The 27,568-nt window shown below is 38.4% G+C and overlaps 1 protein-coding gene across 16 annotated transcripts; it reads right to left on the bottom strand.

Moving 5' to 3' along the window:
• Positions 1–3,661: 3,661 nt before the first annotated feature.
• On the bottom strand, positions 3,662–26,535 carry LOC122523630 (proton channel OtopLc). Of its 16 annotated transcripts, none has more exons than XM_043645510.1 (10): positions 26,008–26,535; positions 17,031–17,269; positions 16,795–16,937; positions 7,012–7,333; positions 6,169–6,277; positions 5,914–6,074; positions 5,658–5,814; positions 5,064–5,578; positions 4,630–4,951; positions 3,662–4,467 (listed from the first exon to the last, which is right to left on the bottom strand). In XM_043645510.1, the coding sequence occupies exons 2-10, from the start codon at positions 17,238–17,240 to the stop codon at positions 3,773–3,775; spliced, it is 2,634 nt and encodes an 877-aa protein (XP_043501445.1). In that variant the 5' UTR covers positions 17,241–17,269; positions 26,008–26,535; the 3' UTR covers positions 3,662–3,772. The 16 variants fall into 16 exon arrangements, with proteins under 16 accessions (XP_043501445.1, XP_043501446.1, XP_043501444.1 ...); XM_043645511.1 differs by lacking the exon at positions 26,008–26,535 and adding an exon at positions 21,373–21,470; XM_043645509.1 differs by lacking the exon at positions 26,008–26,535 and adding an exon at positions 20,346–21,010.
• Between the last annotated feature and the right edge of the window lie 1,033 nt (positions 26,536–27,568).

Here is a 27,568-nt window from a genome sequence, read left to right as displayed (position 1 = left end):
CTCGAGACGATTACTTGAATGTTAAAACGGTAAGGAAGATATTATACGTGCTCAAGGAGTATGCATTTCATTTACCAGGTTAATCCGTTCATTCATCAATTTCTTCCTTCCTTCCTTCCTTCCTTCCTTCCTTCCTTCCCTCGTTTCGAATTTCTTCTTAAACACTCGTAAGATTTCACCCTCCTACTATCGACAAGATCATATTGTGGAAATACGATATAACGTTGTTGGGAGAAATACGAATTACGAAGAAATTCGAGTACTCGACTACCCATCCGAGCTCCTCTCACATACACTAATTCAATTGTAAGACGAACGATAACTTATTGAACATTATTAGATACTATTTACATATCGCACATCATCACGTTTCTCGCTGGTCAAACATCGCTGCTAAAATCGATTGACAACATCGATTTAGAATTCTCCCTTTTTTAATTCATTCATATATATTATTTATATATATATATAATATATCGTATTACCATTTTTTTTTGTTTTCATTAATATAATGTTATTCCGGATTACAAGCCTTATGTATATTATATATGTATAATTAAATCTGTATAATCGACCATAATGTCGATCATCTTCGTGGTGATGACCGGGTGAATCTAATAACGTATTTTTTTTCTCTCTTTCTTTCTTTTTCATTCACTTTCACGTTATTACATACGTACAATAATTCATATTCGCTATTACAATCATTCTCACTTTCTTTCTATATGCCTAATAATAATAATCATAATATAATAATCATAATAATAATAATTCAAATGTTTAGAACTCGTAAGCTAGGTACATACTTCCACTGCGGAATAACTGGGTTCTTTTTTTTCTTTTTTTTTTTCTACAGGACGGGGTTTGAGGTTTAAGAATAGTTAAATTGGAAAGGTTAGAGGTTCGTGGTCATTTTTTCACAAGGATTTCAGACGGATCGACGAAATTATTCCTATGTGATAAACAAGTTATTTGTAATGGTTTTTTCCCTTTTTGTTTTTATATATATATATATATATATATCGTTTTTGTCTGTTTAAACGATCTACGTACGATATATTCATAGTAAATGCGAATGGTCGACATCTCGCCGTGACAGGCTTAAATACTAATCAAATGGAGACAATAATAATGATCTATTTTATTTGTTGGTGAGTGTATGTGTTGCGAATACATCTACCCGTGTACACGATCTCTCTATTTTCTAATCTTTGCCATTTTTTTCTTTCCCTTTCTTCCTTCCTTCCTTCCTTTCTTCTTTTCTTTTTCTCAAAATTATACTTACAATCGTTGCAACGCGCACATATTAACGTATCCTACGCGTGCATTAAATTCTCTTTTTTTTTACGATTTCACGTCTAACGGTAATCGTTTAATTTTTCTTCGTTTTTATATCACGCGAAATATATTCTATGCTGCGTGATATATATACATATATATATATATATATATATTCGTCAGGTCAATTCGCTTTGATTGAAAAAAATATTCTCTTCGCTGTCTTATCCTTTTCTGTTTTTCTTTCGTCTCCTTTTATTTTTTCTTCTGCCATAATTTTTTTTTCCCTTACATTTCTTTCTTTTTTTTCTATCTTTTTTAATTTTGTTTGTTAAGATAGACAACAATTTATTTTCCACTTTCTTATTCTTTCTCTCTTTTTCTCTCTCTCTCTCTTTCTCTCTACACCATTTTCGTAAATCTTTAAATCTCTAGATTCGATCGTCTAAAACGTCTCGAATCGTTCAACTAATGCAGGTGCATTATAAATAAGTACGAGTGTCGTTTAAAATGGAGCCACTTTAAAAGGGTGAGCGTGTCGAAATATTTGTTAATCTTTTTTTTTTTTTCCTTTTTTTTAAATCTTTATTATTATTATTATATTATTATTATTATTATTATTATTATTTTCGTTCTCTTTTATTTTTCTCCTTTAATTATCTTTCGTAGTTTTTCTCTCCCTTCTTTTTTTTTCTTTTTTTTTCTCGCTCTCTCTTTTTCTCTTTCTCTCTTTCTCTTCGATAAAAGATTCTAAAACGAATTCTTAAAAATAATTTGTCGTTTGTACTCCGCGGCACGCAACGAATCGTCATCAGCTATTTTTTTTTTTTTGGCTTTATTCTTGCATTATTTGTTCATTGTATTTATATTATGAGCCATTTAAGAAAGTATCTTCTCGTAATTACTTGAATACAAAAAAGAAATAAAGAAATAAATAAATAAATAAATAAATAAATATAATAAATATAAATAAAGAAGAAATCTCTTTTTTCTCTCTTAGCCAGCAATTGGCATTTTACGTAAAAAACGTCCGACCAACAATAAGAAAAAGAAAATTGTTGTTTACGACTGAAAATATCCTGCAACCGTATTTATTATATTTACTTTCTTCTTTTGCCCTTTGTTTCTCTCAAAAAGATTCATTTTTTCAAACATAATGCAACATTAAATGACCCTATTCCTGCATCGAGTGTGTTTACCTCCCACCCACCTCTCCGCTTAACTACTTACAACAAATTTCACCTAATGAAATTCTTTTTCGTCGTTATTTTCACAAAGTCCGAGCATCGTTTCGAATACTTTCGAAAGATTAATTAATTTTTTGTAACGAGTGTGTTTTAATTAAGTACGCCTCTGAACAATTCAAATTTTGTATACTCTCTATACAAAGAAACGAAAAAATATTTAAAACGAGGTCATTTTCATATCACAGAGCGGCTTCGATTTTGACTGGATAATTATGAACGATATTGTAAATCGCGAGATTAAAAGTTATATATTTGTGTGTATAATAATTATATATATTATATTTATATTATATCATGTTTTCTATAATCTCGATGCATGACGGGCTTTGATTGGTGGTAGTGGTAATAGTAGTAGTACTAATAGTAGTAGTAGTAATAGTAGTAGTAGTAGTAGTAGTAGTAGTGGTAATGGTAGTGGTGGTATCAGTGGCATTGGTGCTGAATGACGAAGGTACATATATAATATATATAAAAGTAGAAAATTTGGCGGCAGTATGTAGAGATCGTTAAAAGTGAGAAACGCGATTAAACAGGGAATTAATTATTCTCATTATTTGTTGTCTTCGTATTCAATTCGGCATTCATATTCGCCGTGATCTTATTAGTCATTTTTTGTTCCCTTTTTTCATATTCCTTCGCTCTTCGGAATAAAAGAAACAAAATTTGTTAAAAAATCTATGCGAACGTTTCAAACTTGCCATCTTTTACCCTTCATATCCACACTTTTGTTATTGTATGTGTGTTTGTGTGTGTGTGTGTTTGTTATTTCCTTTCCAATCGTCTTCGAATAGAAACATTTTCATATTCGTTGTTACATACTCGATCGAGGAAGTTTCTTCTTCCATAGATGAACTACGTTCAAAGTAAGGGAGAGTACAAAGAAGTAATAGACAAAAAAAAAAAAAAGAAGAAGAGAAAAGTAAGAGTTCCAATCGGAACGAGCCTTAATTCGAGTCACAAAGGTACGCATTCTTATCTTGAAGCTTAGCTTCGATAGGTTTAGGGATAATTTCGATCGAAGGATAATCCATCGTTCTCGTTTTGAAAAAGAAAAAGGAAGAAAGAGATAGATGAACGTCGTTAAAGTTATTTCTCTCTTTCTCTCCCTCCCTCTCTTTCTCTCTCTCTCTCTCTTACCCTCCGTCCATTTACCAATACATTTCCAGATATTCTCTTGCTCTATCTCTTTCTTCTTTCTCTAACCGACATCGTAAAACGTATCCAGCAAGGTGATATTCCTCGTTGTCCTACTCGAGTCGTGCCTTGTAGCTGGTCTTCCAGATCTCGGCGAGCGTAACGGCACTGTGGAACCTGTGGAAGATGCAGAGAGGTAGGGTAACTCTCTGAACGATTGCCCAAGCGAGGAATCCATAGAAGTCCAGTTGTACGGGATTAGCGATGACCTTTTGCATCTCGAATGTATAAATGACCCACATGGTGACGTTGCAAATGAGAAGGAAAGTGACCACTTGACGGCCTGGTTTGCTGCGATCGTGTTCGGGTAAATGTACCCGCCTGCGAGATACATCGGCGATGAATAACATTTGTAGAACGACCTGGGAGACCGAGAGTAGACCGGTCACCATAACCAAAAGATTTGGTTCGTGAGTGAACGCAGCCAGGGAGCCTGCGATCACGCTGAATACGGCATAGACGAATAGTCCGAATGCCGATACGCGTAATAGGATGTCGTTCAAATCGCTCTGTTCTTCTGCCTTGAACTTGAGACTTTGGACGCGTATGAAACCGACGATTATAGCGACGATCGAGAGTGCCATCAGTACGCAATGAGAAACGTCCGCCAGATAAATCGCCAAAAGTCCAAGCTCCGAGTGGTGGATCAGCACGAAGAAGAGTATCAGACAGATCAATGAACCCACCAGTAGCAGCAGACCAAAGAAGAGACCCTTGCTTGCCCCGACGCAGTCCACTCTGGCGTGTCCTACATATTCGTGTTTGTTTTTTTTTCATGTTTAAAAGCATGCTCGAGTAAGAGACGTCGATCTCGTTATTACGAGCTCGGCTATCTTCGACAAGAAGTAGTAAAAAAAAGGAAGAAGAAGAAGAAGAAAAAGAGTGCTTGGAATAAATTATAATCGATTACCTGCATGAGCTAGGGCGACCGCCCTTCTCGAGAGCATGACTTCCAGACGACGCTCGAGATCAGCTTCCGCTTGATGAGGCCAACGTGGGTGTCTACCGATGTGTTTCCACATGACGTATATCACAGCCGCGCCGATCAGGCTATACTCGATAATGAAGGGGAACAAGTAGGGTGCTGCGTCTTGGACGATAGTACCCATGATGTTGACGCGACCACATGAGTTTGTTATCGTACCATCCTCCGTCAAAGCTTCCGCATAAAAGCCAAGATTCTGGCTCCAGTAATCACTGCTGTTAGTCGCGTTGCTCACGTCAAATACTTTCTAAACGAGATCAAACGAAATCATTTATATTAACGTTATTTTAATTTGTTCAATTTTTCTTTCTTTTTTTTTTTCTTGTATATTTTCTTTATAACGAATTTATCAAACATACCTGATCTTTAGTATCGGCTTGAAAGGAATCAAAGAAATCACCGAAAGTGTTTGATAAAATGGAAGCTGGGGTTGTGGTCGTTGTTGTAGTCGTAGTGGTGGTAGTCGGTGTTATAGTCGATGGCGTAGTACTCGGAGTAGTCGTTCTTTCCGTAGTAGTGCTCCTTGTAGTCAGAGTGGTCAACAAAGTGGATAACGTTGTAGCAGCTGTAGTCGTCAAATTGGGTAAGAACGTAGTGGTGGTAGTGGTGGTGGTTGTACTTTGTGTTGTACTAGGTGATGTCATGAAAGCCGTAGAAGCTGCTGTAGATAAAGTATGCGCTACTCTTGGGATTGCTTTGACAGTAGTTCTCATAGCTCGAGTTAGAGATTCTGCTGTTGTCGGTATCAAGGTCGAAGCTACCGACGTTGTTTTTACAAACGAATGCAACGGGGATTCTCGTAACTGGGCCATGTCCCTAGGCTGCGTGCCTAAGATTGCTCCAGCGTTTCTTAACGAATGTTGTTTGATACTCTCTACGATGAAAAACGTAACGATCGTTCAATATTAATCTGTTATTTTATTTTTAATTTGATAAGAACGTTAAGAAAATACCTAAAATTCCAGCCTCCTCTTGACCCAATCGTTGATGATATTGCGTTATCTCTTTAAGACTCTCGAGTACCAAAGTACGAATCCAAACGCAAAGATTCGTCGCGACCACGTGCATCAAACCGAATCGTGCAATTACTTTGAATCGATGAATGTTCAACTGATTGAAAAAAAAAAAGAAAAAGAAAAAAAGAAACACGAAATCGTCAGATTAAAAAGATCGATTTTATTTCAAAACATAAATATCTTTGTCGCTTACCCTGGAATTCATGAAGATAAAGTACATCTGCATGAACGTGAAAATCATTTGTAGAACTGGATTAACACCCTGAAGTATTTGATAACAGGGCGAGGTCGGTGGTACTTCGAAAAATGCTCCGAATTCCAATCCGTTATAAATCATCGTGCCCAAACCGAATGCTAATTAACACGTGAAAGTTAGACAAAAATATTCAATGATATGAAAATAATCCACGTAACGCTTTTGTTTCTTTTTTTGTTTTTTCTTTTTTACCTATGGCACCGATTCGTAGGAAAAAGCTTCCATGACTGTGATCATTCTGCGAAGTTTTTCGTTTACGTAAAGCACGCGTTGCAACGCCAGCTTCCACGTCTGCTGCATCCTGCGATCAATTTTTTCCCCAAGTCAGAAAGCTATTCTCTCGAGAATAAGATTGATTGAGTTATCCCGATGAAAAACGATACGAATAAAGAATAAAGAAAAAAAGAGAGAGAGAGAGAGAGAAATACACACACAACGCCGAGTCCCTCTTTGGCAGAAGTGCAATTCAATTACGCCCGATCTCGATAAAAACATCCCCGTAAAACATTCCAATCTCTATCGCACGTTCCATCTTGATTCTTGACGTTTAAAAATATAATCAAATAAATGACTCCCAATGGTTAGAAATACGAATGCGAAACGATCAAATAATTTATTATACATACACGCGCGTAGGTAGTAGGATCGTTGTTAAAGGTAAAAGAAAATGGAACGGCTCGTGCTATAAATATCAAATCTCCTCGCGAGACGTTTCGCATTAACACAAAAGAGTTTATGAATATTAAAATACGTAGGTTCTCGGCTAACTAAGAGAGAAGGAAGCAAAAAAAAAAGAACGGCCTCCTCCTCTTCTTGGTATACGTACGAAGATAAATAGGCAAGCTCGTTAAAAGGAGTCTTTATCCCTCTCTCGCTCCCTCCCCCTTTCAATTTCTGTCTCTTTCTATCCCTCGCAAAGAGAAAACAGGAGAGAGAGAAAGAGAAAGAAGTAGCGAGTAATTAATTCGATAGGCGGCGAATCTTTTGAAATTTCGCGCGGGTCCGTATTTATTCTAAAGTTAAAAAATATTTAACCTGAAAATCTTTCTTGTTTTTCGCAGCCTTTTGTTCCTTGTCCTTCTTGTCCTTTTTATCCTTCTGCTCCTTGGGTGGTTTTTGTGGCCTAGGTGGTGGCGGCGGTGTATCACTGCCACGCGCACAGCAGGCGCTTTCTTGTAAAAGGAAGCAGAATACGTAGAGAAGGAAGAGTATGCTTGCACCGTAGAGATACGTGAAAAATCCTTCGTAATAGTAGAGCGGCAATTTGTGTGTTACAACTTCGCTTATAACGTAAGCGATACACACAACGACCAGTAATTTAGCGTAGATGAAGCTCATGATGATGAACAGCGACGTTCTGAAGCACGAAAAAGTCAGATTATTAGATACACACACACATAGAAAAAAAAAGAAATAAAACGTGCGCGTGATTAACAAATGTTTTGAAGTAACTATAGATATAGGTACACGAACTCTCGCGGGGTAGAATGAAAGAGAGAATAAAAAATAAAACAAGTAAAAAAAAAAGAAAAATCTCAGCGTCTAGGATAAGCTTCTCTGATCGACGCATACACCTCACCTACGGTGTAAAATTAGATTTTCTAAATAAAGGAAAGATGCAGCCTTATATTGCATAGCAGTACCGTGTTTACAACCTGATAACATCTTATATAATGTTTCGTTAATGGCTCGATGAACAAAAATTACTTTACCGTTTTTTCTTGATCATCTGAATTCTACTGTTAACTGTCTGCACCGAATTCGTCCCATTGACCGTCGTATTGTTTTCTACCAGAGGAACAATTTCTACCTCCATGATTTATGATTAATTTTTTTTCTATCCACGTTTTTTAAAAAGAAACGAAACGATGATTAACAAAGGTACGACACTTCACTGTTATTTCTTTCTTTTTTTTTTTATTGTCACGTTTTAAAAATGAATTTTTATCCTCTTATGTTAATTGTCTTGTTCTAGTTCTTTCTTTTGTTCCTCTTCTTCTTCTTCTTTTCCTTCTCCGTTTGTTCCTCTTCTCTCGCAAAAATCCCTTTTTGTTCTCTTTTTTTAAAAATCCGTTTATCGATATAATCGACGCAAGTACAACTGCAACGTACTTTCGACGCGTCTACTTAAGGCCGCAAAGTCTCGACGTCGTATGGTGTGCATCTTCGACCAGAGAAGGGCTTAACCACCCTTTGTCCCCGTGGCATTTCAGGGGTTGAGGCGCAGACCTTATTGTGTTCCGCACGAGCTCGTACACTCGACACAGACACTTTTTACTCGATGGCTATCGCAATAGATATAGAAGACATAGAGAAAGAGAGAAAGAGAGAGAGAGAGAGAGAGGACTTCTTTTAAAGTGCACAGGCGTGTCACGTATTAATAAAAGCATTAACCTTTAGCACGAGCTTATCATTTTTTTTCTTTTTCTTTTATTTTAACGAGATGTGTCGTATGTACAAAAAAAAGACATAAATATATCTTTTATACTTTCATCGGTAATCTAATGTTACGTAATAATCATCTGATCTATTATAAAAAGGTGTCATTACTTTATCCAGTTTTCCTTTTTTTATTTTCCGTTATTGCGTGAACGTTTATTCTTTATATAAATTAAAAATATGAAGTGGAACAATTCATAATCGATACGCGTAAGAAAATGTTGATATCTTCGTGTAATTTATTCCTCTGGAAGAGAAAAGAAAAGTAAAACATTAAAAAGAAGAAGAATAAATAACTTAAAAAGACAGCGGATTTCTCGATGAGCAACATCATCATCATCAGTACACAGCCTTTTTACCACTCGTGAACGAGGAAAACGCTAGGAAGTGGAAACAGTGGTGTATAGTACGGACTCGGAGAGTGGTCCAGGCAACCGGTCGATATTTCGAAGTACCTACTTTCAGCTCCTGGTTCTCCTCTCTCTCTCTCTCTTTCTCTCCCTCCGGTCCTCTCGACTCACCCTCGCTCCGTATCTTTGTCCCTCGCAAAATTTCTACCCTTCGATCGTCATTTTCTACCCCTTTTCTTTCTCTCTCTCTCTCTCTTTCTCACACTCTTTCTTTCAATTCTTTGAATATCAACGACCTCCTCACGATTTCTCTCGTCCTTTTTCTTTCAACGACTTTTTTTTTGCTTTCTTTCTTTCTTTTTTGTACGTTTTAATCCGAAAGCATCACCAAAGCGAAATTCAAACCCTTCGTAAATCCTTCTCGTCCCTTCCTCCTTCTCCACCTCGTTCTCTTCTTTTCTCTCCTTTCTTTCTTTCTTGCTTTCTTTATGTTTGTTAAATCCTTTCTTTCTTAAATATACGAACGCTTGCAACAATGCATCGTAGTTGAAAATATACGTTGTTAATATAGCGCGAGATAGGATGATGTAAAACGAGACGATTGAGATTTGACTACTCTGGAGAACGAAAAGACACACCACACTCGTCGTTTCGTAGAACGCGTCTAGACTGACGAGTTAGTAGAAAGATGCTAAAGCTGGTAGAGAACCAACGTTAATGCTATTGCGACTATGAGTAATTCGAGAAGCCATTCCTACGCCACAGAAAGCGTACATGCTTAACACGAGTGTCACGCTCGGTGTTGTGTGCCTCCGATCTACATATGTGACGAGATAAAATACATTCGGATTCTCTCGTTTAAAGAGAAAAAGAGAAAGAGAATAAATAATAAAAAAAAAAAAAAATAGATAGAGAGAGAGAAAAAGAAAAAGAAAGAAACCCGTTGCTTCGTTTTCCTTACATGTACCGAGAAACCCGACTCGGTGGAATTTCAAACGAATTCTTTACTACGTACAGTCGTTGAGAAAAGTACAAAAAAAGAAAGAGAGAGAGAGAGAGAGAGAGATAAAAAACATGCTCTAGTTACGATTATGATAATCACACTTAACGATATTGAAAGATCAAACTCGTCCTCGAAAGAGCTTCAACATTTTCATTTCAATCCGAGACCAAGTTATTTTTTATTTTTTCACGAAATAAATCCGTTTCATGATTCTGACGACTTTCCTTCTTTACGGTATCATCTTCCTTTCTCTCTCTCTCTCTCTCTCTCTTTTTCTCTATCTCCTTTGTCACGCTCGGTCGGTTGTTTCCCTCGAGGTAGGGTGGTTCCTTCTACGTGCACGAGTGCATACTCCTTCTCGTGCACGTATAATGTATGCGTTAGTCCACGTTCTCCGTTATGTCGTACACGTACGTCCGCTGTTGTACGTCAACGATGTATGTAAGTACTACATACATTCCATACGAGCTAACGAAGTACGTCATAAATAGAAACACCGGATAAAACCAGAAGATTCTTTAGCATATACATGCATATGTTGTGTTCACAGATGCACTTTATCGCTATATATATACATATTTTTCTTTTCGAAAAGATAAAACCATTCCAATTATTTGTCCCCCATTTTCCGCGCGTATTCCTTCTTTTTTCTCTTTTTTCTTTTTTTTTTTCTTTTTTACGTGCGTAACAATGCAACTAGCAACTAAATATAATTGCGTTTTCATTCGTACTATGGTGAATAGAATAATTATGTCAAAAAATAAAATGAAACTAAAGTCAAAAGCTATTTATTTATTACTAATTCGTACTAAAGGATCTAAAACACGCGTCTTCAATGTTCGATCTAATCATCGACATCTAAAACGTAAGTGTTATATCCCCCTTTTTTTCTAAGATAATCCCCTTCGATAATCCCCAACCTATCACCCACCCACCGTTCTCCCCATTCGCCCCGTTTATTTTTTTTTGCCATCATTCTTCCGGAAATATATTCCTTACTTTTTCGCTGGCGTAGATCGTACGTTCTTCAGCTCCATTTCTTTATTAGCGGCGTTGTTCTTCTCCGCGTTGTCCTGCGCGTTAGGCGGTGAATTTTGCGGATTTAGAGGCCTCGTGACCGGAAGCGTTGCCGTGTTGTCACCCGCGGCTGCTGCTTCTACCTCCACGGTGGCGACTTTACAGTCTCCACCACCACCGTCCATCGCGAATGCCTTCTTCTTCTTCTCCTTTTTCTTCTTCCACTTCTTCTTCTACTTCTTCTTCTTCTTCTTCTTCTTCTTCTCCTCTCCTTCTCGCGGTTCCTAACGATCTTTATTTAAATATACCGTCCGTGCGTTTCTTCGTTCGTTTTGAAAATCGTTGAAAAGAAAACGATCGAATGGAATGACAAACAAAATTATTGTATAATTTATGGAAGGAATGGGAAATGTAGAAGAAAAGAAAACAAAAAAAGAGAGGAAAATTATATCGAACTATTGAGAGAAGTATTAGGCCGCCATTTTGGTGAACGCCTCTCGACTATTATTAAAATATATCGAATTATATGAGGAAGGGAAAATTTGTACGAATAAAATAATATATTAAATGAAATCAAATCAAAATTAATGTCAGCGAAAGAGAAGATTAAAAAATTACGTTTTAGCAAATGAGAGAACGTTCTTACAATTATTAGAGGTTAGGGGATAGATTGGTAGCTAGGGGGGAAGGACGGAATAGGAAAAAGAAAATAAATAATTTTGCGGTTAGAGAAAAAAATTCGGTAAGAGATGAGAAAGACGCGTTGCGAGAGCCTGAAAGGTACGAGAGATACTCCCGAGCAAACCCTTTCGCGCACACAGGGACGCGTCTCTCTCTCTCTCTCTCTCTCTTTCTATGGGAGGGTGTATAGAAAGAGGGATTTGTAGGTAGCCTGGCAGCGGACCACGATGATGATGATGATGATGATGATGATGATGAGGGCTAAACGAGCGGGTTAGTGACAAAAAAAAGTAGATGGAAAGTTATAGGAAAATAAGAGAGAGAGAGAGAGAGAGAGAATGAAAGAGAAGAAAGAGAGAGGTAAACGAAAGAGAAAGGACTATCACGAAAGTGTCTCTGATCCCGCGCACTTGGTCGAACGAGCTAATGGAAAATCCCGTGCGCACGACCGAACCTCTCTCAACAACCTGGAAGAATCAAGTACACTCTATCTCGCTCGAATGATCGACAACGACAACGACAACAATGACGATGACGACGACGATGACGATGACTATGACGATGATACCAATGATGATACCAATGATGACGATGATGATGACAACGAGAACACAAGCATACACACTCTCTCTTTCTCTCTTTCTCTTACTTTACTTTTTTCAATCTGAATCTCAGTCACGTAAAAGTGTTTAAAGAATGACTGAACGAACGAACGAACGAACGAACGGAATTACGAACGACGTGAACGAAGAAGGCTGCTCACCTGCTGGAGGTGGTTAGTTGAAGGTACTCGCGGTGACTGCACCCAGGCTTCGGCGGAGGAAAAGGGTGTGAAGCGTAGACACAGAGAAGGGATAGAGCACGCAAGGGGGCACAGAATTCGAAGTAGAAAGAGAGAGAGAGAGAGAGAGAGAGAGTAGAGGATATACACGGAGGGGATGAAAATAGAGAAAGAAAGAGAGAGAGAGAGAGTGAGAGAGTGAGAAGAAGAAGAGAATGATAGGATAGGGATAAAGTCAAGCGAATGCGCGAGAATAGAACGATGAAGTAAGGGAAAGAATGAGAGAGAGAGAGAGAATGTGAGTGAGTGAACGAGCGAGTGAGACAGACTCTATGTTATCAGAACACGATGAAATGGGGGTAGAATCACGATCGCCGCCCCCAGCATCCCGGAGACTGAGGCTAGCCGGGAGGTCTCTTCCCGGGCAGACTTGAGCTTCTTGCACAAGCGCACTAGCTACGAGTGAGCTTTCGTTCTATATAGATAGTTAGGGATACAGAGAAAAAGAGAGAAAAACAGAGAGAGAGAGAGAGAGAGAGAGTCGACTACGACTACGACGACAACGACGACACCTCACCTCACCTCACCTCACCTCACCTCGCCTCACCTCAACTCAACTCACCCCCGTTTCGTGTGGTGGATCCCGTTGGTCTCCATCGAGAAATCCACCAACCCAACCACCCTCTTTATCTTTTCCTCTATCTCTCTCTCTTTTCATTCTTCTTTCTTTCTTTCTTTCCTTCCCATTCTCATTCTCATTCTCTTTCTCTTTCTCTCTTTTATTTTTTTTTCTTCCTCTTCTTCTTCTTCTTCTTCTTCTTTCAACCACGCTCGGTCGGAATATCTCCGGAGATACGCCGAGGTTCTTTGTCCCGATGAATGTCGCATTGAGATTTCAACTTTCATCGTACACACTTTTTCCCATTTTTTTCTTTTTCTCCTTTTTTTTTTTATCTATGTTCACCTACGCGTTGCGTTGCGTCTCTCTACATGCATCCGGCCTACTAACGCAAATACGCGAACATAAGAGAGAATAAAGGTAGACTTTAGTTCTTTCTTTCGTTCGTTCGTTCGTTCGTTCGTTCGTTCGTTCGTTCTTTTCACCAATGTGTTACGAGCACCAGATACGAGAGACCGTTCAAGAATTCATTAGAACGTTACGTTTGATCTTAACCCCCTTTTCCTTTTTTTTTCTTTCTTTTTTTTCTTAGAGCTTCCTTAATAATTACTCAATGTTATCGATTGTCTCGAAGAAATAAAGAACGAATTCGTATTCTCGATACATCGTTGACGATATTACGTTATCATGTACGAGCCAATGACGCAATCCTGACCGATTCTATTATTCATCGTTTAAGGAACGATCCTGGGATAAAACTGTAACTTGGAGAGCAAAGTTTAAAGAAAAATGAAAAAAAGTTAGAGCCAAAGTTCTTTCGATTTCACCCTATATCTTCTTCCATTAACGAGTTTTCTAACCCGTGAGAATTTCTTGAAAAACTCGGATAACTCGACAACATTCATTCCCCTCCACCTTCTCCCAACCCCAGTCGATTCAGTTAGTCGTTATATTCCTCCTTCCTATCATGGAAAATCTCTCTCTCTCTCTCTCTCACTCACTCACTTTTCTTGCTCGCGAAATGGTTAGAGAAGAGGGTGCTGCCGTTAGTAGGAATCAGGATGAGGCGGTGGATTCGAGTAGAGTTACTAGGGGTGGGGGGTGGGCGTTAAGAGGTAAAGGGGGTAACAGTTCCATGCTTCTGCGACCCACTGACCCGCTCGATAACGCTGCCACCGAGGTGACTGACCTTACCCTCGTAGAAAATTCTTATCGTTGCGACCCGTTCGCGAATGCATGCAACCAAACTCGACCCGATTCCATTCGCGATCGTTTCATCATCGGATATCCATCCCATATTGACGATATTTGATATCCTTAGGACCTCAAACATCGATTTAACGAGAGATTCCTTTAGCTCCTTTCCCCCTCCTCTTCCCCCGTCCTACCCGGTCAAAGGTTACTCACTCTTTTTCCTATCCCCAAGCGCATCACCTTTAAAAGGGGAGATGACTAAAAAGGAATGAAAAGAGAGAAAGAGAGAGAGAAAAGTAATATCAATATGAAAATCCTGTGGCAGGCTTGTTAATCGGAAATCAAAGACCACGTCGTTATCTCTATCCAGCTCGTTATCAGCTTTTCCGTATTGTGCAACCCCCCCAATGACGGATATATATTTATACCACTGTCATGAGTAATTATAATGTAACAGACCTGTAATCTTACTACCTTAGTGGTGTAATCTAGTTTGTGGATTGTAAACTATCGTATAGTAGCCATGTACATGGACATATTTTTCTATAGCTCGTAATATCGCGTTTCAAGGATTACGAAAGAGAGAGAGAGAGAGAGACAAGGCTCACGCACTACGAGTATTGATTTCGACTGTCGCTCGCAGTGCTGCCACGATTCCGTGTCTCTAGAACTAAGCTCCCGGACCCACCGGGGGAGAGGTCATTGAAAAAAAAAAAAATACACGCGAAAGAAAAAAAATAATCCCTACCGAATATTATACTAAAAGAAAATAGACAAGTTCGTTTGTTTTATTCTACTTCTCTCTCACTCTTTCTTTTTCTTTTTCACCCATATTTTGTTGCCTTGCTCCAAAAAACACGGTTCTAGCTTTTAAACGGTAACACACCTTTTTTTTTTAACACCTTTGTCGAATATCGCGCTGGGAAGGGGATGACAGACGTAAAAAGATAAAGAGGAAGGGGAAGAAAGATGTAAAAAAATGTGATATACGAAAAGAAAAAAAAGAGATAAAAATGTAAGTACATCTTTCGCTTTAACGAGCGCGAAAGATTCGCGCTCGAACGTCCTTAGAAACATTTTTCTACAACTTGACACAGATTCTTTTTCTTTTTTTTTTTTTTTCTTTTTCTCGTTCTCTTCAACGGCGGAAGTATTTAATACGAGGATATCATGGTCGTTGTCGTTGGGCTAGATTAAAGACGACGATGTAATTGATTTTTCCAACGGACCTTAGCGAGTTTTCATGGAACGATAATCGATATGTTTGTCGTTGTTGAGTGTACGTCGGTATAACGTAATATATGATATAATTAATCGTAATTAATTGACCAAGAAAAAAAAATAAAAAAAAATAAAAATAAAAAGAATTAAGAAAATGAATAGTAAAACATTGCAACGAGCGAATAATAATTATGACCGACTTATTTCGTGTATAAATCAAGTATTTAATTAAGGACAAACACAAGCTTGAAGATCGAACAGTTAATAAATCCAAGTTGGAGATCGTCCTTGCGGTATTAGAACACGTACGATGATCTCGATAACGACACCATTCGACTTCTACTACTATCGCGCGTGAAATCGTACTCTATTTATGTAATACTATACACGATACAGTATTTATAGATACTTGGGTTTTATCCTATGATCAATCGAATCCTACGATTCTATAAGAAAATTATGAATTATTCAAATTCGCAACATTTCCATCTATATATGTTTTATATTGAATAATTATAATTGTTAGATTAGTATATCATAGATTATATTATATTATTTTATAATAGATGAATATTATAATATATACGAGAGTAGGTTGACAAATTTTGAGCACCAACAGAAAAGAAACTAATCTTTTGATTTATTTTTTCTTATAACAGTGTATTTGATCAAACAAAAAATTACTTCTATGATGAGTTAAAAAGGATATCAACATATACTCACGTACTATATTATAATATATATATCTGGAGTTTTTAAAAGTCGTAAATAAAATCGACTAGTTCTCGCAAGAATAGGGAACACCCTTTGGATAGAAAATTCGAGACTAACATAAGTCGTAAGTCTATAATTAGCGTGTTACTAAAACCGTAACGGGGGAATGCTTTAACTTGTACGCTGAGATCGTAAAACGCACGACTGGCTTAAGGAAGTTGTACTGGACTATTTTCAGTTTTATCCCTCGGGTGGTAGTGGTGTACCAGAAACTTCTATTCGTGATAACGATAAAAAATGCTCTTGAATTTCGATAGGTGTTTTTTCATGTTACCACGTGGCTAAGTAATATATCTTTCTAAGACCACATACCAGTCAACTCTCGTTTATACTCCTCGTTAAAAAAGAAAGAACGTTCCTTTCTATCATCCGTTAACGGCACGAAAAAATGTTCTTTTTTCGTAAACGTTTTCATCATCTCCTCGTAATATATTCCATAACTTCGATCCTAGTGTATTGATTATGAACACGAGAGTGATGTACACTGAAAAGAAACTACTCGCATCAAACGTGTGTTGGTATCTGTAATAATATATTTCATCGATTGAAAATGTTTCCGTTGAAAGAAATAGACGAATACAAATTTTTGAGTTAATCGACATTTATCTTCAAGCGACGTTTCTTCGCAGTGCTTATAGTTTGTTCTTCGTGAATAATCATCCTCGACACAAACTATGTATTATATATATATATATATACCTACTCGTAGGTATTCGTAGAAAACAGTCATTTTACTCACTTGGCATTCTTTGGCAACATGCCATTCGACGGCCCGGTGTGCGTTGGGGTGAGGCAAAGGGGTTGATTGTTTGCATTTTGCGGGACCAAGGGTTGCCTTGCGTGAGCCGGCGATGTGTGAGATCCGTAACCATCTGAGTTGAGCTACAAAAATATCGAATAACGTGATCGGAAAATATTCATTCAATTGATATCAACCTGTTGTTCGTAATTAATTATTAAAATATATAAAAATACCTTGACAACGGTACCGATCAACGATTCCGGTGGCATTTCCGGTGGATCGGGTATAACACCAGGATTGGTATGCGCAGGATAATCGTTGTGTAGATTTGCCTCCTTGACGGGAGTACCACCGTCGAGTCTTTCCATGTCTAAACTGTCTGTCGGTGTCGGTTGCGAGAGCAAACGCTCTTTCATCTCGTGGAGATATGGACACCGTTGCATCTCTTCAGAGTCGTTGGTCCTCTGACGATCTGAAAAATGTCGTCAACTCGTTAATAAATTCGAATAATAATCTTTGAAATAGGAGACTAGGTTCCACAGATGACGAAAACTTTTCCAACGTCGAATAATTTGTTGTTTAGAATAATTTCATTGGTTAACAATGTATAGGTATAGCTGTTTAGTATTAAAAAATAATAATAAATATATGAAATAAACATATTATATTATAGTTTTTGATCGCGTGATCCTGAGTAGATCGTTAGAGAGTCTGAAGTAGAAAAACTTTCCATAATCCATTCTCCTAGAAAGAGAAATTGCGATCGCGCTCGAGAAAAGATCGGCGAAATGGATGTCAGCGTGTTCGATCGGTTGTAAATAAAGATGGATAGGAGGGAATAGGATCCCTCCTCGTCTATCTTGAAACGGAATACGATTCGAAATTGCTTTGGCGATGGGACTGGGACACAAGGCAGCACTTAAATTACTCTGAACAATCCTGAGTAGGAGCTTCTGTGTAAGATGTCAAAGTCGGCAAACACGATCAAGATTGAGTTACGAGTTAGGTATCTTTCGATATCTTGCGATCGACCAAATTCACTTGTACTCGTGAACAAAAAGCCTAAAGGGAAGTATAGAAAATCAGAAGAAGTAGTAGGTCGCGAACCAATCTTCTTCGTTCTTATCAAAAGATCAAGGAAAATCTCATTTTGCAAGGTGAAACAATCGCGTTTACTATCGGCAACAAGTAAATACGGTTAAACCTGATATAAAACATCTGTCGTGTATTTTATCGATTAATCGTTCGAACAATCAAATCAAATAATTAGTTCTCCAATGTGGCGAGGAGAAATTTTCTATCTATAAGAAAAACAAAGAGAAACATACTTATCGTTAGATTAGAACAAAATCTTACGTACTAGTAGTCACCGAATCCATCGCATTGCTTACGATTATAAACTCGATCGATCAAATCGTTGATATATATATTCGTAGAAAAAAGGGTAGGGAAAAACGAAAAGAAACTTTGTTTATCGCGACGATTAAAATTTGATCGATCGGAACGATCTATTTATCGATCTATCGATCTATCGAGTGAAAGAACGAGCGAAGTAACGAGCGATCGGTAAAAAGGAAGGATCGAAAGGCGATCGGTTTGGTACTGGAGACCGAAGGAAGAATCATCGTGGTCGTACTCGGTTTGCTGTTTACTCTCTCCCCATAGCTGAGATCGCCAAACATGGCGCTACCATCGACACACGTTCGAGAATACGTGTGTCACGTGCTTCGTTTCGTTCATCCGAAGTATCATATGTATTTAAACGTTGTCTTTGTCTAACAAGTCGTCGTAGTTATAGTTGTCCCTGTCCGTTTGCTAGTAAAGAAGAGACAGACAGACAGACAGATAGACAGACAACCACCACCACCACCATTACCACCTCTTCCTTCCTTTCTCCTCTTTAGTCATCACTGTAGTCTTCTATCAACGTGTTTTTGATCTTCCGGTCGGCCCCAGGCTACCACGGTGAAAGAAAACAACACGGAAGAGAGAAGTTACGGTTGCACCGTGAGAAAATTCACTCTCTATAGAAAAATATCTTTGATCGTTTGATAATAATTGCGGAAGAGTTTGTATCTTGCAACATGGGGAACGCGCGAAATTCAATATATCTATGCGAATTTGGGGATATTTTCCATCAATTTTACTAAACCTATCATCCCCACGTAGTTTGATTTTAGTGATTTGACAATTACGATATAACGTTGACTATGTCGTTGACCATTTAAAACTAGATTATACATATAATATATATTTTCTGTTTTTGATTATAAATGACGGGGGAAGAAAAATAAAATAGAAAAATGATATACGCCGAAGATATATACTTTGGAACACTAAAATAAAGAAAAGAGAAAATGGGGGAAGATAACCGACCTATCCGTAAGCAGTGCGCGTTACCCACTGGAAGCTCTCAGAAAAGCTTTCGCGTGCAAGCCTCCCTTTCTATATATTTAGAAATCCGCGAGTTCGTCGGCGACACCGGCTTTAATCACGGATTCACGTATATGTACCACCACCCCAGACGACGAGGTTGATACTTTGCCCCCCCCCCATCTCCCATCCTTTTTATTCCGCTTTCGATGCTTTTCTCCTCTTACCCCGTCCCCTCCCCCCACATCCACCTGGCCCTTTCTCTTCCCCTTTTCTTCTTCTTCTTATTCTCCCAGCGTTTTTTTTTTTTTTTTTTTTTTTTTTTTCATTGCCTTCTTCCTTCTCGTTTTCTATTCACGTGTATGACACGAACACGCGTACGCGCGCGCGCGCGCGAACGAATGATTACGAGGAATCAACCAACCAATGTCGGTAGTCGCACGTGTGAGCTCACTCGACAAATTCGGATTATTTCTACCTTTTCTTCTTCCTTCTCAATCTCCACGTCGCGTCGTTCGTTCGTTCGTTCGTTCGTTCATTCGTTGGCTCGTTTGTTCGATCGGAAGCGGAATCAGACTACTTTTTTTTCTTTTCAATCTCACTCGCTCCCTAATCTCCGTCCCTTTCACTCACTCTCTCACTCTTTCTCTCTCTCTTTTCTGGCGCTGACAACAATGCGAGGTGGAGAGGAAAACCGAATCGATCGAAAAAGGGCCACACGCGAGATAATAAATATTCGCGTTTCCGAACGCGCGGTGAAAAGGGAACACCGATCAAAATCTAGAAAGAGAACAAGAGAGAGAGAGAGAGAGAGAAAATAAACGCACCATTGTTGTTATTGCTTTGCAATATTCTTCATCCTCCCCTTCCCTCCCCCATACCTATACCAACCCTTCTCTCACCTTTTCGTTCTTTTTCATCGATCGATCAAATCGAGATGCAAACCCTTCGATGTATAATCTCACAATCAGTTTAACAACGAATTTCTCTCTCTCTCTCTCTTTCTTTCTTTTTCATTTTTATTTTCGAACAAACAAACGAACGAACGAATTGAAACTTTTTCAAGTAGTTTATCCATACCCCAATTTTTGATAAATTTTCACCGTAAAATATATTTATCTGCCGGCATCCTCGGTTTACCTTCTCCTACTTGCACTATTTTGCGGTCCACATACCTTCATAGATTTTCCCGCGGAACGTGGAATCTCGTGTTATAATTTTCAGGGAAGGCCGCGAGCTCGAAAGTGTGCTAACTCTCGCGATCAATAACCTCGCCGGTAGACCATTTCGAACGGCTGAGCTTTCAAACATCGTTTTCTAATATAAATCCTTCGTTATCACTTTGTTTAATTCATCTATCAGCAATGGAGGAGGAGGAGGAAGAGGAGGAGGAAAACGACGACTCCCCTCGTTGGTCCTTTGATCTCTTTTTTTAATCTTTTCTTTCTTCTTCTATTCGAAAAGTAATCCTTGATTTAGTTTCTTTTTAATAATATCTCGGATCCGTGCGTTTTCATTTTATTATTTATTTTGTTTGTTTGTTTAAATAACAATCGGCAATCGTGCACGCGCACCAATATATACGATGAACTTGACGAACGACGAAAATCAAAAGAAATATCTCAAGGATATTCGTTAGACGTGTGTGTTCATTTAATTGCAACAAAAGGGACTCTTCAATTGTTAATTAAAAGAGGAAGCGTTATGCTCTCGTACCGAATGTAGGTTACATTATGTCACCGGAGCAACACGTACTACTACTACACGAGCTGGAAAGCGCACGCGCGCACGCGACCGAACTACACTCTTGCAAGGACGTCGACGTTGTTCCCGACTAATATATCAAAAGAAAATATGTAAGTGTGTGTCTGTGTGTGAGAGAGAGAGAGAGAGAGGGATGAAAGAGAACTTCTCTTATCCACTATTTTCCACGGCTATTCTCGAACAACGCCTACCCACCAATGGTACGATAAGGTAGAACTCCTCGAGTATGTTGGTCAGGTAGCTTCTTCGATCGTTGAAAGATCGATTTGCTATTTCTGTATAGAAGAAAAATTAACTATTCTTTTAATTTTCTATTTTCACTTAAATATCAATTATAATTATCGGAAATACACTATATAATCTTTTTAAATGCACGTAGTCTCACACACACACACACAAACACACACACACACGCACGCAAATTTATCAAAAGCTCACCAGAGCGTATCTCGACGAAGTTCCACTTTCGTTCCGATCGAAATCACATAGCGAGACTCGCGCACATGTATTATTAATAACATTAATCTATCCGAGTACTAGATATTCAAAATAGAAATAATCGAACGTTTAGTTTTTCTCTCGATATCTCATTTAAAAGTATTCATTAAAAATAAATAAATCGATATATAAAAAGTAAAGAGGTGAAAAAAGAAATTAAGGAGTGTGATGATAGGGAGAAAAAAAATACCTACATAAAAAAGAAGAAACAAAAGGGTTCATAAAAACGAGATGACTGGAAGAAGTTCGCGCGTAGTGGAATTACGTGAAAGATAAAGAATCGTGGTGTAGGGGGAGGGGGGTGAGGGTTGAATAAAAACGTTGGTAGTCAACACATACACATATACAAACACATATACACATATACAAATATACACTTAGTAGACGTACGGTATCCAGAGTAAAAGAGTAAAAGAAAGAAGAGGAAGAAGAAGAAGAAGAACGTGTAAGAAGGGTGGTGGTAAAGAGGTTAAAGGTTCTCCCTAGGATTGCACTTGGCGTCACAACAAACGGAAGCCGGAAGTATGGTCGCGGATCGATCCGGTCGGGGACCTCGAAAAAGGAGGCAACTACTACTCCTCGCGGTTATGTGTGTGCAATAGCAGCCAGCGGTGGTGCAGTAGCAAGTCGGTGGTGCAGTCGGCACACGAAACACGGCCAGACTGCGTGGCGACCACCTGTGAGCGTCCCCCAGCGACGCCGGCGTCGGCGTCGCGACGACCACCCTCGCACCATCGACCGGTCATCATGCTATAGACAGTTAGGGTAACAGAGACAGAAATAGATTCAGAGAGAGTGAGAGAGAAATAACGACGCTTCCTAACTCGCAAACAAAATAAAGAATTATGCTACCCGTTGAATGGGGGGAGTGGGGGTACAAGTTTGTTATATTTTTTTTTCTTCTCTTTTTTTAATGTTAAATATTTTATTGTTATATCTATAGGCATAAATAATACTATTTTGCCTTTTCAGTCGGTCACTCAATTATGATTCAATTATAATCTACTTTGTTTTTTTTTTTCAATTTTATTTTAATGCCCTATCTTAATTAGTTTATTAATATTATAATCGTAGAAACGGATCTCGGGTTTATTCATTATTTTTTCATTCTAACGAGTTTTAAAGTATCCATTACTTTATCTTATTAAGTGTAAGTGTGAAATATAGAATTTTCATAGGAATGCATATAAGAGCACGGTTTTTAATTTTATTATACTTTTATCTGTAGAGGTGTATATTAATTATTTTCATGTTTCACCCGAAGCCTATGATTATCCCCTTCCCTCGAGGGACTAGATAATATCTCGAAACGAAATGAAAATATTTCTATCAATTATATTTTTCTTCCTTTTTTTTTTTCGAAATATTGCGAAACAAAAAAAAATGGGAAAGATCGTTGATGTATAATAATCAAATTAGAAAATGCATAGGTATATATATGTAATACGTAATGTATTAAGTTTTTAAATACGTCAACTTTGTTCTTTGAATTTCTTTTACATGGCAACGGTACCTTCTGTGTTGCCAACTGGGAGATGATCGTTCAACGAAGGACGGGTGTCCATTGTCGTGATCTACAATGGATGCTTACGTATTATCAACTATGTTTCTCTTCCTATATAATGCACATATAAGAAAAGAGGGACCCGACGTATGCAACTGCAAATGCAAACAATAGGAAAATACGAGGAAAAAAGAAAAAAAAGAAAAAAAAAAAAGAAAGAAAAAGGGAATACAAAAACGAACGTTATGCATTTAACTATCGCGTAGTGCACTTTGTATATCACAGAGAGTAACAACACACACGTATTGGTTATATTCATTTTCCTTCTTACCTCCATCGCGTTCCTCGAACTATTTTAATTTTCTGTCCCGCACGAAGAATAGAAAAATAAGAGATAGAAAGAAATAAACGAATAGAAAGATATAAAGATTGATGGAAAGAAAGAAAGAAATATAGAGAAGAAAAATCATACAACGATAGTCGTCGACGAATGGGAAAAGAGGTTCACTTTCACGCGACACACTTTTCGAATTTTATTCGAATTTTTAATTGATATAAGTTTTCTCGTTTTTAGTCGCGAACGTTAATTATACACCGATTGAAAGTACTCCTGCCCCCCCCCTTCCCGCTACCACCATCATCATGATCAGTTAATAGGGGGAAAGTATCATTTGAATGACGATGAAATAACGTTAATTACGGTAGAGAAAGAGAGCATAAACGCGAGAGATGCGACACGTTCGACGATTCGCGCGCGAATAATCTCGTAGCTTCTTGCTTGCGTGCGTGCGTGCGTGCGTGTGAGATCGGTGGTGGTGTATTCGCGACACCTTCGTGTTGCCACACAGGTATAATCCTTTCTCTCGACTATATTCGCTCGTAGAATATCGGTAACACGACCGATGGTAGAAAGGTGCAACGGACAGGTATCTACATTTATAATACATTCCATAAGAATCCTATTAGTATTTTGTAATTTTTGATTTTAATAAAACACCGGATGTTTTCTATTCGTCGTCATATTTTTAAGGTAATCGACGATTATTGGTCAAACGAAATCGAGCGGGAAATTCGAACGAATTTTCACTAGTCAACGGAAAAGATGAATTTTTTATCCACGTGATTAACCCATACTTTCTTTTTTTCGTTCTTTTTCTTTCCCTTAAACCCCACCCCTCCCCACCGATCGTTATTTTGAAGAACGCATTTCGCTCGAATTGAGACGTGAGCACGAACAAAGAAGAAGAGAACCGAAAGCGAACCAGTTCCGGCTTCTTCTTCTTCTTCTTCTTCTTCCTAAGGGACTTTCAAACACCGAATCTTTGTTCTTTGAAGTTCGGCGTTGGGTCGTGGCCGTTCTTCTTGCTATTGCGTTACGGGAAGATGTCAAAAGAGAATTTCTATGTGGGTTTTTGTGCGTGTACGTGTGCGTGTTTAAAGGAAAGAGAAAGAGAAAGAGAGGATAAAACAAAAAAGAAAAGAAGAAGGTAAAATAAAAAAGGATTTACGAGGCCGGACACGCTTCCCTTTTTCTTCTTCCCTGTTCATGGCCAACTTCCATTTCGGTTCAATGCCACGCTTTGGTGAACGCACTTGCTATATATATATTTGTGTGTATGTATGTATGTGTGTGTGTTTATACCAGCATAAAACGATCAGAACACAGAGTTTTATATATTTTTCTCGACCTAAATCTTACTTTTTAAGTCGCGACGCGCAAAACATACCGTTGCGTGATAAGTTCAAGGTTTTTTCTACGAAGAAGAAAATAAATCCATAAGCACACATATATATTTCTACCTTAATAATTTAAATCGATATCATTTCTACGGTCACGTGAAATATTTAAATGTAAGATATGTAATATTAATTCGATCATTGAAATCTCCGACATTCGTGAAAGGTTTGTTTGAAAAATGTTCATCAACGATAAACCGGTTTCCTCTCTCTCTCTCTCTCTCTCTCTCTCTATTTCTTTCTAAACGATTACAACGGGAGGTGATCGAACTTGCCCGTAATAATATTGGCCGCTTATTATGGCCACTGACGACGATGCGTGTGACACACGCGACCAGCCTGAAAATCGATAAGGAGGGTTGCATGGAAATCATTTCCCCGGAAAGTCACTGACCACTAAACGTTACAAACTAAGCAAATAAAATACACACAGAAAAGAAAATAAAAAAGCGAGAGCAGAGGAAGAAGAAGAAGAAGAAGAAAAAAAAAACAAGAGCGTCTCGTCCGATCGATTTATTATTCACCTTCCTCGTTTGATCTTTTTTACTTTCCTTTTCTAACGATTACGTAAAAAAAGGAAAAGCGCTAAACAACAACAAAGTTGATCGAAAGCCAGACCAAGAATTCTCTAATTGGCTCGATTCGATCGTTTTGAAAGAAAAAAAAAAAAAATAGAAAGAAAGAAAAAAAAAGGAAAACGTGCGATAAAGGGGGAAGAACGGAAAAATAGGAAGCAAGTGTAAAAGTTAAAAGAAAGAGGGAGAGTGAGAGTGTGCGAGAAGATAAACTCGTCTTTGTCTTATCTTTAGGCATGCCATAAGAGGGAAAGAGAAATCAGAAATACTTTTAATCGATAGATTTCTAATACGCGTTGTTGTAAATAGTGCGCGTTATTTTCTAGAAAGGCGGGAAAATGATCGGAGCTGCTGCGGTAAGATGAAAGAAAGAGAGGATGATGGTGGTGGTGGTGGTGGTGGTGGTCTGTCGCGAAAATAAAACCGTAATCTCTTTCCCCTAAAAACGCGTATATTTCTCAATCATCCGAATCGATAAAAAAAGGAATAACGAATTTTACGTTCGACAGAAATTCGTTCGACGCGTTGTGGTGGGACGGGGTGGGAGGGTGCGCACTGTTAAACACCGGGAAATTTTTGAAATGAAAAAGAGATGGGAAAAAAGGAACGCACAAAGAACACCGAAGAATATATTTTAAAAAGAAGAAAACGCGGGAAAACGCGACGCGAACTATCATATTACTACAACAAATATATTACTGATATAATAAAATGAAAATAGACCGATAACAATATAAGTGACTGTAATGGGATACTCACGCGTCCATTAAACGATGCAGACGCTTGCCATGGGCAAGTCGACGGATGATGGGCCTGGGGTACTTTCGAGTGTGTTCCTGCTTGAGAAACGACCTCGAGACAAAAATAATTCCCCTCTCTCTCTCTCTCTCTCCCTCTCTCTCTCCCTTTAATTTTCTTTCACTTTTGTCAAAAAAGCAAGCCCGATAAGTAAGCAAGCAAGCAAGCAAGCAAACAAGCGACCAATCAAACAACCAACGAAATTAATAATTATGTTCTTGTTCTTTCTATTTTTTTTTCTCTTTCTCTCTCTCTTTCTTTTTCTCTCAATTCACGCGTGTTCCTAGAACACGCTAGGTAGCCTTTTTCTTTGTGCGTGTCGTATCGTATCGTATCGTGGGACGGATGTAAACAACGAGAAGAGTATTACGGAGCTTGCGCTCTTGCCCGGAAGCTTCGGCACGGAGCACACAGAGCTTTCTGTCAGTATAATGTTCTATAACTTGGCTGCCTCTCTACGACGTGCAGGTTCGTCGTGCACCCTCCTCGGCCCCCCCCCGTCCCCTCTCCTCTCTTTTTTCCCATCTACCTCCCTACCTTCTAACCATCTATATCCATCTCTATCTATCTTTCCATATATCTATCCATCTCTCTCTCTCTCATATTCATTCGTAACTCCCTCCCTCCCTACCTACCCCCCACCCACCCCCGCCCCACCCCGCTGGCAAGGCCTCAGAAGTTACGTCGCCACCGACGCATCAACCCCGTGCGATCCATGGTACTGTAATGGCGCTCCCGTTGGTTATGGGGTTGGTTGCCGCGAGAAGCCACCCCCATGCATCGGGGAAAGACGATCAATACGTAACCCTGCGATACCGTTTTCCTTCTCTCTCTCTCTCTCTCTCTCTCTTTCTCTCTCTCTCTCGCTTTCTCTTTATTTCAATCATTCTATCCTTCTCTATACCCTACCTATAGCTTTCTCTTCTTCTCTTTCTGTCTACGTATACCACACGTATAATATTGATATACATATACATACATACACACATATACTCAACCGACTACGTAACGTTAAGCCCAATATTATGCATAATGTATACGTATACCGCATTCTTCTCTTATCTGAATAAATTCCTTTAGAAGAGGAATCCTGTATTTTTTTTTAATTCTTTTTTTTTGAAATTCTACGCGTAGGTACGTATACTTTTACTTGATTTTTTATTTTCTCTTTCTTTTTTTTTTAGACCACCATTAGATTGATTATATTAGATTTATTTTTTTTCTTTGTATATACCGAACGTTTTATTATTACAAGAATTATATAAATTAAAATGGATGATCCCGTACGGTAAGGTACGATCGATTATTATTCTCAATGAAGCTTATGATCCTCGTGTGATATTTAAAGTTTTCTACGTTTTAAACTCGTTACATACGCGTTCTACCTACGCGAGTGAAATTTTTTGAATGATCGGATGGTAGGAGTTGTTCTTCTTTGTTGTTGTTGTTCTTGCTTTTTTTTCTTTCACTCTTTCTTTTTCTCTTCTCTCTCATTTCTCTCGAGGTATATATTAAACAACAT

The sequence above is a fragment of the Polistes fuscatus genome, unplaced genomic scaffold, assembly GCF_010416935.1.
Source record: "Polistes fuscatus isolate 324 unplaced genomic scaffold, CU_Pfus_HIC Scaffold6, whole genome shotgun sequence".
NCBI lineage: Eukaryota > Metazoa > Arthropoda > Insecta > Hymenoptera > Vespidae > Polistes > Polistes fuscatus.
This window is presented reverse-complemented; position numbering and strand designations above follow the sequence as displayed.

Coding starts and splice junctions, on each gene's coding strand:
- LOC122523630 (XM_043645509.1), bottom strand. CDS start 20,481: ATGTTTGAAAGCTCAGCCGTTCGAAATGGTCTACCGGCGAGGTTATTG. Junction 17,270..20,345: donor CCGCGGGAAAATCTATGAAG/GTATGTGGACCG, acceptor GACATTTTTCAG/ATCGTCAGAGGACCAACGAC. Junction 4,952..5,063: donor AAGCCGATACTAAAGATCAG/GTATGTTTGATA, acceptor GATCTCGTTTAG/AAAGTATTTGACGTGAGCAA.